Consider the following 17,562-nt stretch of genomic DNA (forward strand, 5'->3'; position numbering starts at 1 on the left):
GCATATTTATGCACTTTTTTAAAATTTTTACAATTTTATATTATATTTTTCAGTGTTAAGCGGTTGTATTTGGGGGCCTGGAACGGATTAATCCTATAACGAACGAATGCTATAACGAACAAGGTTCTAGAACCAATCAGATTCGTTATAGCATACCCCACTGTATGTGAGAACCAAAAGAATGTCAGTGAATATTAAAAGATTGGAAACTGTAGGCCTACGTCAGTGAGACGCAAGGCATCGCCCTCAGTGACGCCCACCTTCTCACCAAAACAGGTGCGCACCCAGAGTGTAGGCCTAACAACCTCTGCTGCTTCACTGTGAGAACATAAGAACTAAGGAGTCTGCAATAGGCCGGTTGGCCTGTGCATGGCAGCTCCTGTCGAGGATCCCACCGGATGTGGTGTGTACTGCTTATGGCCCTTATGCCACCTCCGCTGTGAATCTGTGGATACACTACATACCACCACCCATGATAGGAGAACATGACTGGGGTTTTGAGAAATTTCGCGGTCGCCACGTGGAGCGACCTAAGGATACCAGGCGTGGAACCAGTACTGGTATGATTACCTGGGAAGTATCCCATCTACCGAGCGAGGTAACTGGTATGTGTACCAGAAGAATACCGAGGATTGCCATACTTGTAGGTGTGAGGGGTACCTGAGATGTGGTGCTATAATATAACATGTGGTGCCATCTGATGATGTATTGGGTTACGGTAAGAAGGAATGACTGAGGTAAGGAGGTCAAGGGTTGTTATGAAGAATGAGGATAGTAATAGTAGTTATTTTAATGAAGGCCAACCATTTTTGAAGGGTGACTAGATGCTGTACGTTTTGGTTGAGAAATAAATTAGTTAAGTCAGGATTGATGTTTCACCCTTCCTCCCACTCTCGATTGACTCAATGAAAAACCCAACTCAATGCCTGGCTCGCTCTGCCAGCTACCTAAACAAACTACATACTGTCCAGGGCGTCAGGTGGCAGTGACCAGAAAATTAAGAGTACTGTATGGAATCACAGATAAATTTCTGGCTAAGAAGGAAGTGGCGTCGGTTAAGGTCCTCAATCCAGATGTTAAGGGCTTTTTCCATCTTCACCATAGCTGTATCTATCCCTCACATTAGTGGCTACCTTGGCAGAAGAAGGGGCACTCAGGACAATGGCATTATGAATCTCTCTCTCTTTCTTCTTGATGTAATGGACAGTCGACTCATTAATGCCATACTCCCGGCCACACACGGCAAAACTTTGGCCACTCGTAAATATGTCCAGCAGTTGTATCTTTTCCACGAGGGTCATGACCTTTTCCCTCTTAGCTTGTTTGGGCATCTTCCCATGGCTGGATGAAGAAGGTTGAGGGCGCTTGGGAGCCATCACAAGCACGAGGAGCACAGTTCTTAACACAGCAGTGAAGCACACGCACAAGACAGGCGAGTGTTTATCCCGGACTGAGACCTAGTGGATGCGGAGGCCAGCTGGCTGGGACAACAGACATGCCTTACGGGACACCACAAAACTCATGCGCTCCTCGTCATGGGCCTGGAACATGCCATCAACTTTAAAAGCACAAATTAAAAACCCGCAAATTGTAAGGAAGTGTATGATGTACTTATATATGGTCATGCCAGAACAGAACCCAATGGGTCGCATTTATGACATTTGATTATAGATTTCCTGAGATCTTGTGTGACCTATCTACACACCAAATTTGGTTAAAATCCACTACTATACATTTGATTAATAATGCTCAAGAGATCAAACACACAAAAAATATTATGCATTTCTTTATCCCCAATGATAGCAATGGGGTGACAAAACCTCTCCTCGTGTATCTATCCACTTCTTGTCCTCCAATTTAAGAGGAACAAGCAACCAAAGTTAATAGTAAAAAAAACTTTGGTTATGTAAAAAGAGTTTTATTTACAAAATTACTACAATGAATAAAACAATATGACTATCACCTAATTATTATACAATAAAACATGAATGAACCACAATATCAGTATCACCATTATTAACTAAATATCAAACTTAACCCCATAAACTTTAGATCTGGAAACATCCAAACAAATACAATTTCTGTAATAAGTGTAACTATCAAGAGGCTGAATCAACACATCCTCCATGTGAGGTAAATATAAACACTTCACAATCTTAAGGATCCGTTAAGAAATAAAAACAATTAAGTACACATTTCTTACGATAGTTTCTGCACAAACTTGAGGCCATTTACCTACATGATCCACCTGTACATTAATGCACTTGTTTCACCTTGCCACTCCACATTACATTATTCACAAAGGAGTTTTAAATAAGAAGCAGTCATAAGCTGGTGACACTATTCCTAAGAAATCTAAGCTACACTGCATAGGTATAAGACAGCTTGTAGCAAGATGAAGTATGTGTATCAGTGTACAGGAGGATTATACTGAGAAAAGACTGAGTAGTACAGAAACAATCACAATAACCTTGTGAAACTGGTATTGGCAGATTTATCTATTGATCAGATCTCCTATGCTGTATTCACATTGAAATTAAATAGTCAAAAGATGCAGACTTCTCCAAAAACAACATAAGTACCAGAGGGACAATGAGATAAAATTCTTCATACAAATCATCAGATGTTTCAACCACAATCCATTTCTTACTTAATGGGATGAAGGAGAAATACCATACTGGATAGAGAAAAAAGTGTTAATACACCCCTTGTTCAATCAACAATAAATGAGTAAACTCTCAGGTGCATCTGCTGAAGGCTTGAATCAGACTAGCACCTGTCTGACCACCCTACGTAAAAGTACGTAAACAATTGTATGCATGAATATATATAGAAAGATATTATTTTACCCCTCATGTTATCTTCAACACTATCACCATTGCTGTCATAGCCTCTAATTCAAATAAATTCAAAATTGAATTCAAATTATTCCCAAATTCTACATTCATAGAATATATAATGTACACTACAGTATTTGTTTTATTCTATATAATACAATAATGCAAAGTCCAGAACCTTGTATTTACCCATCATTCGTATCAGCACTTCCAGTCATTTGTTCTTGAATAGCTTTCTTTTTTATTTTAAATAAAATAATGTGAAAATCCCAGACAAGCCTCACCAAAATAGAAATACGCAATACCAAAAAAAAAAAATTAATTCTCCGCTTTATCATCAGTAACTAAGAATAAAATTCCAAATACTGCAATAAATTACCATAAATAAAGTAAAAACTCTCAGCTTCGATGGACTTACCCGGTTCAAGGTCTGGAGGTGTATACAATACTATGGTTTAAAGTGCTCCCAACAAATTGAGTGGAAATTGATTACACTTCAAGTGAAACTTGTCTTGGATAAGTGTAGTTAATGCACTGATAACCACCACTGTTACTTAGTACAGCTGTATTACTTATTCTGAGCTTTAAGCTTCTTCTCTCTGTATTTTTTGCCCTCCTGGACCTCCAATTTTTCGTCTTCAGTCATGTCCTTGTTGATGGTTGTTATGACACCAGTTCCAATTGTGACACTTCCTTCACGGAGAGTAAATCGCTGACCTTTCTCCGCAACCATGGGTTTCATCAAGCGTATTCTGAGCCTATACAAAAAAGTAAATAATCAATCAAAAGTTCCTCTGCAACTGAAAATCTGGAATGTAAATGTAATGTTTAGCAGTTCTTGCACTATAAAACAAATGTTAATTACGAACTCCCCCAGCAATGCAGGAGGATGCATTTACAAGGTTCCTTGCAAGGAATGCAATATGTTCTACTTAGGCCAAATGGGCAAAGATCTTTTAACTAAAGTTAAACAGCATAAAATTAGTGTTAGGACGGGCCAGGAGTCCAATGCTTTGTTCATTCATATGAGAGATCAAATTTATTGGATCGACTAGGCTGAAGCCTCCTCAATCTTACCTTGTAATTCACATCTTCAGGGGAGGGTACAGTAAAGGAGAGTGAGATCAAGTTCCTAGGGACAGCAGATGTCCACCATATTCAATTCATTAAATACTGTAGTTACCCAACCCCTTTACCTGGTTGCAAATCATCTTTATGAAAAAATTATCCAATTTGTACATGCCATCACTCAAATTCATGTTGACGGATTCGGTATGTTTAATGAGACTAGATTCTATAATTACTCTTCCTTAGAGCACAGGGCCCTCACAGAAAAACCACTGCCAGGTTGCCACAAATTAAAAACCTCCTTAATCTGTTGCATTATCCTCATCCTATTAAGATGTATAACTTTCATCTGTTAAGTCTTTAAAAGTTCCTGGAAACAGGTTTTCAAGAAATTTCAAAAGTGAAAATGAATAGAAATAATGTTGGGGCAGCCAAACACCACATTCATGATTTTTGCCTAAAGTATCCATTACCACACTGTTACTTAACATTTTGCCAAGTCTCAAACACAATACATACTTCAAACTATTGCTATCGTCCACTATCTTTGATCCCGTTTCTCTAATCTTCTTGATCCCTATCCCATTATCTTGGCATAGTACATATATTCCTGCAAGTCCTTCATTCTCTTGGTGAAATTTTCAATAAATTATATATTTGCTACCAGTAAATGTCTATATGAATTTCAAAAACTCTTTCATTTCAATTTTAATCATTAGAGAGAGCAGCTGACAATATTTTAAACTCGTACTCCATGAGGCCCAAAGTAAATCCTGCACCCAGGCCGAGATGGAGAGCCAACTTTGTCCCTGAAGTAAGACATCCGTCACTCCATCTTGTCATGGTTTAAGAGCAAGCAGCGCCTCCTTCATATCGAATCAAAGTTTGACAATATTGTGGGGCACAACAATGTATGAAATTTATTTATTTTTATTTATTTTTTCATTAATAAAAAAAATCTTTAAACATACTTAGCATCTTCTCCTGGCATCACCATCTCTTTATCAACAACGATGACCTGAGCAGATGATCGCCAAGTTTTGCTGTATACCAACATCTGAAGATATGATGTAAAAGGCTTGGATCTGCCACCTTCATCCTTTGTCAGAACATACACCTGCCCTTCAATGTTGTCGTGAGCTTTAACGCTTCCTGGTTTAGCCAAAACCTGCCAAGAAGCATAAAATAAATTTAAGTTTCTAGAAAAGGAATTTATCACAGTCAGTACAAAGACTATATTAACCAGTATCTTTTTTAAGAAGAGGTGGGCTAGTGCATGAGTGTGGGTGGGTGGTTCTAAATTCTTTGTATCAGCCACTTTTGGTTATTATATGTCCCAATCCTAAAAACCGTAAGATCTTGTCCCTTCTAGGAATAGTTTGGGGTGCTGGATGTACAACCTTCCTCATATTTTTCATCCACTGATAATTTTTCAAACCTTCAACTAATAAGGCAATGAATCAAGAGGATGATGGTTTGGTTATCAAAATTAATGTTTCATCACTTGTTTGAAACCAAGACAATACCATACATATTGTTTACTCCTCTTAAGCCCTTTCCTGCCATAATACTGGGTGGTCACCATATCAAGAGTAAATATACAAACACATCCCCCTTCATTTTTTGTCCTGAATTCATTTTCACAGCTGTAATAGGTGTGTGCTGCTTCTGACAATCCCCTTTCACAACAAGGACCAAATACTCATCTGGTGACTCCAATACCTCACACAACCTAGAATTAGCAACACTCTCTCCCCAAAAAATCACAGCTACATAAATTCATCTTTATATATATGACACCCTCTTCCCATGTGGATTTCAGAACTGACCACACATCTTTCCAAAACACTTCAGCCTTTACCAACCTCCAAACTTTAAGTGGTTAAGACAGTACAGCAAAGTTTTTAACATTTATGAAAGAACTCAAGTACTGATGTGGGTATAACATAAGTAAAACAATCAGTACTGTACCCGCTTGCAACATCCTGCCATAATCAACTCTAAACAAAGAATTAGCCATACCTGTACCAAGTGTAACATCAATCCTCATCAGTCAAGAATAAAAGTGGGTTAAACAGGACAAAATACTAAAGGAAAGAATCATCGTGTAATTTTATGATATTTAAGATACACATTCAAAGATAACTGCAACAGAATCTAAAAAAAGTAACCATACCATTTTCAATTTGATTCCTCTTAGTCTCAATATAAAATAAAATCAACTGTGATATTAGATATACACCAATTATTCAGAGACAACAAAGAAAAAATATTCAAGGGAACTAACCATGCCTTTTGTAACATCGTCCCTTTTAAGGCCTCGTACGAGAGCTGCCATTTGATCCCCAGCATGAGCCTCTTCCAGGGTTTTATGGAACATTTCAATACCAGTGATGGTGCTCTTGATTTTCTTCCCAAAACCAATAAATTCACCGTCCATCCCTTTCTTTATTGTGCCACGCTCAAGCCGGCCACCAACAACAGTACCACGACCTGGAAAGAACTATATTGCTGTCAAAGTAGCTAAAGTGGAGTCACGATAGTTCATTAAATACAAATTCACATGCTTAAATTTGCGGCTGCTGCTATTATTTGTTTTCAGTCAAATATTCATAATTTGCAGTCGAGTGACAGCTGCCATAGTTTTTATTTACATAAAAAGCATAAAAGTTGTGGAAATCATTTCAATGCCCTAAAGTGACCTGGATATAAAGGAAATATAATACAGCATACCATTTCAATGCTCTAATGTTACTTAGAAATAAAGAAAATATAATATAAAAATATACAGTAAAAGCTTTATAAACCAGACTTCACTTTTTTCGGACTCTCTGAGGTGGTCCGGACAACCATTCTATTCACTAAAAATATTTTGAAATGTTCAGAAAATCCAGCATCAAGTCCGGACGGTTTGTGTGTTCGTAAATGTGGTTTAATGTGTGTGCATGGGTGTCTCGCAGCACAAGTCCTGCCTTCATGTATCGTATCAGTGTGCTGCATCTCGCTACCTACACTCAATTACGTGAACTTTTTTATGTAGAGTCTGTATTATCTTTAACACAGATACTTGAGGGTTTTAAGAAATGGGTTAAAATAATGTAGAGTACTTGTTTTAAGAAATTTGTTGTAAGCCTAATGAGAGGTAAAGTACTGTCCATTTAAGCGTGCTTTATCTCACCGGAATTATGAGTTGAAAAAAAAAGAAGTTTCATAACTCCCGCTATATCTCGCTGATGCACAAAGACAAGTTTATATGAAGAAAGTTATATTTATCTACCCAAAATTACTGCTCTAATCTTCTAAGAATTCGTCTTGATCGACTCATTCACAGACAAACCACTCCAACAAGTGGAAGTGGTGGAATGTCCTCTCTCTAGTCTTAAGAATGTCTAAATCAAACAGGATAATGGTCTTATTCTTCTCTGCTGGAGTGTCCCTAGTCAGTGGAGCACTTTGAAAATGTTTAGGTAGAGCCATGGTGACAAAAGCAGGTAAAAAATTTAAGTTAATCCAAACGAAGGTTTTGGTTGTGGCAGGAACGAGCACTAGTTAAACTCTGAGCCCACAAGGTGTTGGGTAGCATGGGGACGCTACCCACAGACTGTAATGGATTCGACCGCTGGCCCGCTGGGGATGTTACCTATGGATTGTTAATGGACTCGACCACTGGCTCACTAGGGACTTTACCCACAGACTATAATGGATTCGACCGCTGGGGATATTACCCATGGACTGTAATGGATTCAACCACTGGCCTATGCAAAATGTTTTCTAACTGACCACATTCGACCAAATTTTCCTGTGTTAGCCAAGCTGAACCTATGTTCGAGTGAATCTTAGTCTATGTTAAGCGATACCGGATACTAATAAATAACTATGTTCGAGCGAATAAGTATTGAAACCTGCATTAAACAAGGGGGCAGTGTATGCAAAGTATTTAGTGTTCATTAAAGCAGTTTTGAAATACAAGTGCTCCTCGACTTACGACCACCCGGACATATGACAGCCGCAGTCGTACAATTTTTTTCTAAATTACGTATTTTCGAGTCTCGACGTTAGTGATCGCGCTGTGTACTGACAAAAAAAATTTTTGTAATTCCCTTTAAAATGGCTGGCAAGCGTAAAAGTGAGAGTTCTCGTGATGCTGAGAAGAAAAAGAGACACCCATTTTAGATTTCCTATGTATTATTTTCGCATTTTCGACTTACAACCAACTTGACTAACAACCTGGTCATCAGTCCCTAACCCCGTCGGAAGTTGGGGACTAACTGTAGTTAATGCATACATATTTTTGGCCTCTCGAACCAAACTATTTATTTCCATTTAAATTAATTGAACTATAATTCATGATTTGATACTTCATGTCTTTTGGTACCTTACCTGCAAATTATTGCAACTCTGCTTTATCTTCCTATAACATTACCACAAATTTTCTTTTTCACTCAATCACTTAAATCTTAAAATTACATGATATTTTTGCCTCCAGTTCCAAAGACAGATTTCTAAAAAGAGACACTGGTACTGTATATATTTTTACCATAAGGGGAGAAAAAGGGCAGAACTGACAAAATATTTTAAAAAGAGAAAAGCAAATTGTTGTCTCATATAACAGTACTTGAAATCTTCAAGAACAGTAATACTGTACACTGAAGACCACAACAATACATGAATAAAGACACAAGTCTCAATGAAGAAATTAACAGAAATATGCCTAGATTGTGTATAAAGGGGGATCATTACAAGTTGCCTTGCTGTACAACAGGAGGCCTCTGGGTTATATATGGGGAGAAGCTGATGTATCAATAAAATTATTTTCATAAATCTCACATATTTATCACATCAGTAGTACTGTATTATTATTTTTTAACACCATCACCTGCTCTCTTATTTAAAGAAGTTCTCTACAGTTTATAAAAAAAATATAACAACAAATTGTTACTTGCATATAGCATTAACAAACCTGCAATAGAGTAGACACTTTCCACGGGCAGTAAGAAGGGCTTATCCAACTCTCTCACAGGAGTTGGTATATGTTCGTCAACTATTTTCATAAGTTCTTCAATGGCCTTAGTTCCTGTCAAAACATTCTGAATTTAAATAAAATATACAATTATCATTGGAAATTAATCATTCCATTACCTAACAGCACATAAAAGGCACTTTGAAAACAATAACTTCATAATGAATAATACAGTACTTAACGGACAGATTGTCACACTAGGGTTTTATGCAGAGGTAATTAACAAACAGAATGATAATGGGTTTAACAGGGCAGCTACATAACTGTGGCATGAAGTGCTATGTATTAATAGTCTGTCCTGCATTAATATTTACCAATACAGTACATGATTCATTTGTGACTACACGAGACATAAATTACTCAAATGGAGAGTAATTATAATAATAGCTGGTGTTTTGCTTCTGAAAAGCACAAATTCTTCTAAAGAATTCACTAGTGCTCGAAACACCATAGTCAAGGACCTGAGAATAAAAAAAGAAAATGAACAAAAAAAGTGACATTTCAATTTGTATCATTCATATATCCTTAAGTTGAAACACTTCCTAAACCCTGTAATTCTCCATCACTATACCCTCTTCAACACAGGCGTAGATTTGTTGTAATTGAAGGGGGATGACTTCCGAGACTTATAGAAATGAGCCTCTCAACACAACCATAACAAAATACTGAACATCTTTTAAATCGTTTCACAAAGCATAATACTTTTTTGCAGAATTGACATGCTGGAACTACCATATTATGTATGACTTGACAGGCTAACTTAAGACACTAACATTGACAACACTATTGTGTCAACCCTTATGACCTGAAGATGTTAAACCCCAATGTCGCAAGCTATCACATCTCAGAGGAGGGGATGTTGGGCCTGGCAAGACCTTGTCGGTCTTTTTTAATACAGGTAATCCTCGACTTACGACAACCCGGACGTACGACCGCCGTAGTCGTATAAAATATTTTTCACATTTTCTAGTACCGAAACGTTTCCGTCCCGCATGACAGTGTGGGCTGGGCTGCCTCGTGGTGTACACCATGTTAGCCTATCTGAAGAAAGCAAAATTGATGACCGACCCAACCCTGTCTCCTCCTCTGCTTCATCCAATTAATGTCGTCTCCAGGTTTAATTAAAAAATTATTGAAGCCCCGTGTGCATTCAGCTGACGTCATTAAAGGTAAGTGCACAGTAACACTTTATTCATTTTTCATTATTGATTACTTTTACTGTACCATATTTCATTTTAGAATTTCTATCTATTATTATTTTCACATTTTCAACTTACGACCTGGTCGTCGGTCCGGAACCCCGTCGTAAGTCGAGGAGAGACTGTATAAGCTTGACATTACATTGCTCTTATTTCATCACTAAAATGCTTAAATTACCAGGATAAACATCCACCAATTACTTTTGTGCTCATGACTATTAAAGATCATTATAAAAAATACAAATGTACTAATGGTGTTCTCTCCTGGGCAACTCACACACAAAACTAGTTTGTTTTTTGTTTTTTTAATCCCGGGGTTCTCATTCGATGTCTCTTCAAAATGGTGGAATCAGCCAGCCAATGAAAACTCAGAATCTTGGAGTGCTCCCCTCAATTTCAGTTAAGAGAAACATTTGGAATTGCAATGTTTTTGTTAAGAATTACATTAAATGTATGGGGGATGATTATATAGGAAATATTGCAACTTGATTGAAGAGGGGGATATGCATTTGCAAGTTTAAGTAGCTGTGCATAAGATAAAGTTCTACCTAATCCAAAAAACACATAAAATATCAATTAGGTTAAATTAAAGGTAAGCAATGTAGGTCTCAACAGGTACAACAACCTTCAAACATACCTATTTCCTCATTTCTCTCTTCTATGGCTGCTAAAGCAGATCCTTTCACCAATGGAGCATTGTCACCATCATAACCCATCTCCGTCATAAGTTCACGTACTTCCATTTCCACCAACTCCACCATTTCCTCGTCCGCAGCATCAAGCTAACAAAGATAATATTATTAACAGTAACATCAATCAAAATTCCCCTATATTATTCCAATGGCACTAAAGTTTCCTTACAATTCCCAAACACACATATTTGATAAAGCTAATAATTTTAATGAAGCTATATTACAACTCCCCTATAACATTACTAAATAGAAAAGGTCCACTTTGATCATACACCCTCACTGTCACTAACTTCCCTCTTTCTATCCCCACATTGTTTTCCCCTCTGAATGAAAAATGAACTACACTTTATCCATAAATATTACCACAAAAACATGCTCTTTATCACAAACAATGACTATATATTACCATAGCCCCCAATGATCTATGCTAATTCACATTTCTAAGAAATATATCTACAAGTACTGTTAGACTTGTACTTCTATTCAAGGTGGTGGAGTATGTATATAAACTTTACTCACTGAACATTAAGAACATAATGTTCACCAAACAAGTTGTTGGTCTGATATACGAGTATGTACAGTACTCCCAAGCTCTAAATGTGTTTATGTAAACCTCTTATAATAAGGTACAGAATAAATGTAATATTACTTGTGCCAGAATTCTTTTTATTATTGTCCACCTCACATAAGGTCTTTCTATGTCTAGTCCCATAACTTCACACAAATAACCTCATTAATCAAGATCTTCAAAAAGAATAAATTTTAACTTCCAATGCTTCTTAATTGCACTCATTCTCCATTTCTTAACCACATAAAGAAAATAACTTAATCCCTTGAATATACTGTAATATCTTTCTCCCTTCACTTCAGGAATGCCACTGTTAATATTTTATTTGGCTAACTCCAGACAATTTTACTCAGCAGAGAGAGGACCACATACACAAGGGGCTAACACTCTTGAGCACTATTACCTATTCCCTTATGTATGATGACTCTGTACTTATGGTTATGTTATTGTACACAAGAGGTTAATCAATTTTGTTCAAATACATGAGATAAACAGTAATGATTAAACGAGACAACCCTGACAAAATCCTTTTTATTTTATCCTTAAAGCTATAAATGATATGTATTTCAATGATAATGGAATATTTCCCAGAAGTAAATTCTTGATCAAATTTATATCATCCACATACATCATAAATTCACAACTTCCCATCATGTATTTACCAACTCCAAACTCCTCCATATTATTTCAAGAATATTCCCACTATAATACAGGGTGGCCAGAATCAAGAGGCAATACACACACATATTCAAACATTCCCTTCACTATCTCTCAATCAGTTCTTAGCAGTGTCATATGTTTTCTACAGTACCAGTCACATTCTACAATACATGTACAGCAATGTAACCAGCTAAAAGATGAATAATTTCACATGGTTGCTAACCTTATTTATAAATACAACAATGTGTTCAATACCAATTTGCTTGGCAAGAACAAGATGTTCCCTGGTTTGGGGCATCACACCATCAGTGGCTGCCACAACAAGGATTGCTCCATCCATCTGTGATGTGCCAATGATCATGTTCTGTTTAGTGAAGAAAAATTATCATTGAGCAAAGCAGCTGAGAGTGTTTATGGTTAATATTAATGTGTTCATATGGTCTTCAGCATTTAATGAAGCTGACCCTTGAGGAATATGTGATTATCTGCAGCTATACCAGTACAGTACCTCTTACACAATGAATGATATATTATAAAAATAACATTTCATAATTTGTTTTCCATCAAGCTTACTCTAAATAACAAAAATAGATATCATGTACAGTAATGTCATGAGTCATATATCCCTGTGTATATCCATAAGTCTTACTTTGATGTAATCAGCATGTCCTGGGCAGTCTGTGTGACCATAATGTCTGTTTTCTGTGTTGTATTCAATGTGAGCAACATTGATGGTGATTCCTCGGGCTTTCTCCTGTGGGGCATTGTCAATTTCATCATAACGTTTTGCTTTAGCTAACTCCTTACCTGCAAGAACTGTAAATGAAAAGAAGTTACTTAGGGATTGTTATCCAACTGGGTTTTTTTTCCTATGACTAAAGAAACACCTGATCAGAGGACTAAAGATATATGGTATTTTAGAGACACATTAGTCTGAGCTCCAGTCGAGTACGTACAGTACCACCCAAACCTAATGAAATGACTTCCCTACCATATAATAAATGTCCCATACATGTCAGTTATACAGGAGCAAAACACCAAAATACTTCATTGATGTATTCAATGACTTAAAATGGCTGTATCTAACTTGGAAACATATTCACTACATCATACAATTTGAAGTTACCCAACATTTGTTTATAAGCATACTAATAAATAATAATGGTTGCCCCTCATGTAACGAGGATGGCCAGCCCAAGGGCCACCTAGGCATGAATTTGTTTAAGGTGTAGAAGCTGTCGCCAACACAACAACCACACCCTAAGTTAACGAGTTGCACGACCCAGTGTCAAGGAATAGTCCGAGAAGACCGGATAACTCGCCAACTGCACTTGCTAACCATTACCCTGGAATACGATCCGCAAATCGATTAACATCCAAGTTCCCAATTACCCTGTACTAGGACTTGAATTTTTTTACAAAAATAATCTGATAAAATACATAAAAAATGTGAATGGCACGAGTTCAATTTCAAGACCACGGATAAGTCGCTACACAAAAAATCATTAAACCAATGCAGTGAGAGACTGAATTATCTTCCCAGCTTTGGCTGAAGTATAATGAAACCTGACTACCTAACACAGTGAATGGTGTCACTGGCGACCCCTTTCCAAGGTTCCACAGCTCTGGCAACTGTCTATAGGCTCCACAAGTGTGTGTCGAATGGCTCAACCTTTCTCCAATGTACTTCAAAACCATGGGAAGATACTTTATCCTCTCACTGTACATCATGTCATAGGTAATTCCTTGTCTTTACCATCTTATCACATTGTGGTAATATTTAGTTATTTTCTAGCTACAAATGACTATGTATTCTATGGAAAATTTATAGGTTTACACTAAAGGATCCCCTGTCTTTTTTATACTCGTGGTTCTTGGTCCAGTGGTTATTCCGACTCATGACTGACCCTTAGAATCTAAACATAACTAGCACTTATTAAGGAATACTATAAAAAAGGTTTGTGTATAGAAATGACAATTACTTTGTACTTATTTGCTTGTTATTCACATAACAATGTAACTCTGTTAACGAGTATGCTCTTTCACAGGAACTGTGTGATTTTCTGCTCATTAAAGCCTCAAGTAAGGTCAAGCTGGTGTTTTATTACACACATATTGGCTGATGAATCAAATTTAAATGACTAAATGATGCTGAAACTCGTGTTATATAATATAATAAGCATGGCCGAATTTATATATTTTTCACGTTAGCTCAATAAAAACCAAGAAAGACTCTACCTTTAGTAATAGCAGCTGTTAGTGTTGTTTTCCCATGATCAACGTGCCCAATAGTACCAATGTTGCAGTGAGGCTTATCTCGTTGGTATATCCTCTTCTCAGCATAGTTGCGGGTCTGAACAAAGGCTGGAAAAACTCGTGATATGGCTAGACTGGCAAGGCTCCCATTCCGGCAATAATTAGCCTGCAGACTCTGTGAGAAACCTGAAAAGAATGAAATTAGGGTAATGTAAGAAAACACCGTTACCACCAGAAAAAGTTTATGGATTTTTTTTCACAAAATGTTCTTACCATTAAAATAAGTATTTTAAAAGAGGCGACATTTACTAATACCTAACCTAACCAAACAAAGAAACCTACCTTAACTTTACCTAATGCAAACCCCCTGCTATGTTAAACAAAAGGTACTTATTTTGATATCTGGTACCGATGGAAGCAACTTTTTTGAAGCATCATGGCATAATTTTACTTATTCTGTGAACATGGGAATACACTCGGACCGAGTGGGTCAATTGTAAACAAACAGGGCAGACAAAAACACACGCCAAATTGGCAGAGTTTATGGAGGAAGATTAATGGTAAATAATTTATTTCATGTACAAAGTGCACAGAGACATCATTTTAGTGTCATATGATCAGTTTTTCACCGTGTTTTACCCCACAATATCCCTTATCCTTCATACTCTGCCCAATATAGGTAATTTAAGGGTAAATTTGCACTTCCACCTCCCACTCTGTTAGAAAGTCAAAAATATATTTTTCTAGTGTATTTGTGTGTGTTTAGACCGAATATGACCTTCATTTCAGTCGGAAATTGGCCGGGTTTTTTTTATCAATTTTTTTTCGTGAGACGTTTTTCGAAGAAAAAATAATGGCGAAGCGAATAAAAAATAAACCAAAACACATTAGAAAAACAAAAACCAAACCTAACCTAACTGACTCTCACCATATGATGGAATCACCTATTTCTTACCTTATTGGGCTGGTTCTTGTTCGTTGTTGGATTCTGAGATTCTTACACAACGCCACATATGTTGGTCTTTGCGATATTTACATTCAGTCTTACACCTAGAACACTTTACTGAGGTTGGAAGAACACCATGCGATCAAAAAAATGCTATAGTTTCTTCGTTTTTCCCCAAAACTCGCAATCAGCTCCATATGAAGTGACACCCATCGCAGACTTCCATGGTGGGAAATGAATTTGAATTTGGAAATATGAGACCCAAAATAAAAATCGATTTTGATTGGGCCAAAAATACAGCGAATTAAACCATAAATCATATTAATTGGTTGCAAAAACAGAAAACGCTTTCGATTGGTCGCGTGACGTGTACGGGAACACATGTGCGTGATGATTTATGAAGGAGACACGCAGGAGACAAGCAGTGTGAGAGGTGAGGTAGGCGACAATGGCGGAAGATTAATGGAAGAAAATAGAGAAAATTTTGGATATGCTATCTCCGTTATTATACATTTGTGATGGTAATGTAATAGATGAAAATAATCTTATAATTAGACGTCTTATTAGAATATGATAATAGATTAGTGGTAGGAATGTGGAATGTGTAAACACAAAAATACCAATTTAAGATCAAAGATGAAGAAAAACTAAAATAAAAAATACTTAAAATTTGTATCATATTTATTACTTACTACAGTTAAGATCTGTTCTAACGTCCCCACCAGTTACTATAGAATGTTAATATTTGCCATTTGGACTTTAGATATACGTTACGTTACCTTTTGACATTCTTTGATAGTCATTATTTTGGAGGTAATGTTGAATTAATTATTTACCAAAAATGCTCATCTGAAAAATCTGCCACCGCATGTCGTATGTTTGTTTACAGTCGACCCACTTAGAACTGTTATGTCCACTAAAAACATAAAACTACACAAGTATATTTATGCCGGTGACAAAAACATTAGCCTCACAATTTAAGAAGATTCCACTCATGGTTTATTTTTTATTCTCAAGTTTCAGATAAGTACACCATTTATCCTCAGCCTAGTTACTATTTGTACTGGTCTACTAGTCCATGATAATTTAACTCACGAGAAGAAGACAAGGTGAGGAACACTCTACACGCTGCCATGTTGAGGCGTCGTCTGCGAGGCGGGCTAAATATTCAATGTTAAAATTTACCACGAACATTACTGCTACACTACCTTTAAACTTTCTTACCTTACATTTGTTAAATAAAGCATTTTAAGTTTGTACTGTAGCTTTTAAAAAACATATTTTATGATACGCATTTTTTATGGTACAGCGGTAGTGGGTAGTAGGCAGCTATCAAACAGTGAGGTACTACCACCTGCGATGATATAATTTTATCCTCTTCACCACTGATCGGCTCGTTAGCCGCCCGGGCGATCGGTCACGTCTCTGTCACGCACTGTTGGCAAGTACTGGGCATGCACCGGCTCCTGAATGCACCTGAACCTGCTCGTGTTGGTCCAATTTGGTCTTGAAAGAGCTAATCACAATAATAATAAAAAAATATCCCGGACATAACACTGGATAGACCAACCACCCGAACGGTTAATTAGTGGTTAAATAATAAATAAATAACTTATTTACCATTAACTAATAAAACAAACTCCAATACATAAGTTTAAAAATACAATCTGCAGCAACTTAAAATAAATAACAATTGAAGAAATTAATTGTTCAGTGTTGTCCGGTTTAAAAAACATAAATTCAACACTGTTCGTGGTATCTTTCCAGCATTGGCCGCTTTACTGTAGAGTATTGTACACTGTTATTTACAAGGGTTATTTAATTTTGTTATATTTGATTACACATTTAAGACACGTACTTGTGTATATATATATATATATATATATATATATATATATATATATATATATATATATATATATATATATATATATGATCAGCATATACCTAGATCACGCGCATACAGTGATTTACTTGCATATATATATATATATATATATATATATATATATATATATATATATATATATATATATATATATATATATATGAGAACTCAGGAAATTAAATCATCACTTACCGTAAGTGCTCAGTATGAGCAAATTTATATGGTTGACATTGCTTAGACCTCCCATGCACTTTTCTTGGAATTTAGTTGTACAGTACAGTACAATATATGAAAATTTAATTTTTGCAAGACCAGCTGCTGATTAGTGATACTGTATTGGTTTGTGTAAAGGAACAGGAAATCAGAATGATTTTTTGGGCCTTGTTCTGGAAGTAACATTGCAAAATGCTGATAAAAAAAGGAATAGA

General features: G+C 36.4%; 1 protein-coding gene across 1 annotated transcript; it reads right to left on the reverse strand.

The window, feature by feature from the left end:
* Positions 1–1,902: 1,902 nt before the first annotated feature.
* On the reverse strand, positions 1,903–16,433 carry LOC121868283 (elongation factor Tu, mitochondrial-like). The gene is made up of 9 exons (XM_042368717.1): positions 16,342–16,433; positions 14,283–14,486; positions 12,694–12,860; positions 12,268–12,408; positions 10,762–10,906; positions 8,866–8,979; positions 6,193–6,398; positions 4,877–5,073; positions 1,903–3,595 (listed from the first exon to the last, which is right to left on the reverse strand). The coding sequence occupies exons 1-9, from the start codon at positions 16,379–16,381 to the stop codon at positions 3,406–3,408; spliced, it is 1,404 nt and encodes a 467-aa protein (XP_042224651.1). The 5' UTR covers positions 16,382–16,433; the 3' UTR covers positions 1,903–3,405.
* Positions 16,434–17,562: the final 1,129 nt, after the last annotated feature.

Source organism: Homarus americanus, unplaced genomic scaffold (assembly GCF_018991925.1).
Source record: "Homarus americanus isolate GMGI-L3 unplaced genomic scaffold, GMGI_Hamer_2.0 scaffold19318, whole genome shotgun sequence".
NCBI classification, from domain to species: Eukaryota; Metazoa; Arthropoda; class Malacostraca; order Decapoda; family Nephropidae; genus Homarus; species Homarus americanus.

Coding starts and splice junctions, on each gene's coding strand:
- LOC121868283 (XM_042368717.1), bottom strand. CDS start 16,381: ATGGCAGCGTGTAGAGTGTTCCTCACCTTGTCTTCTTCTC. Junction 8,980..10,761: donor AGAGAGAAATGAGGAAATAG/GTATGTTTGAAG, acceptor ATGTTTTGACAG/GAACTAAGGCCATTGAAGAA. Junction 5,074..6,192: donor ACGATGTTACAAAAGGCATG/GTTAGTTCCCTT, acceptor GCTTCTTGGCAG/GTTTTGGCTAAACCAGGAAG.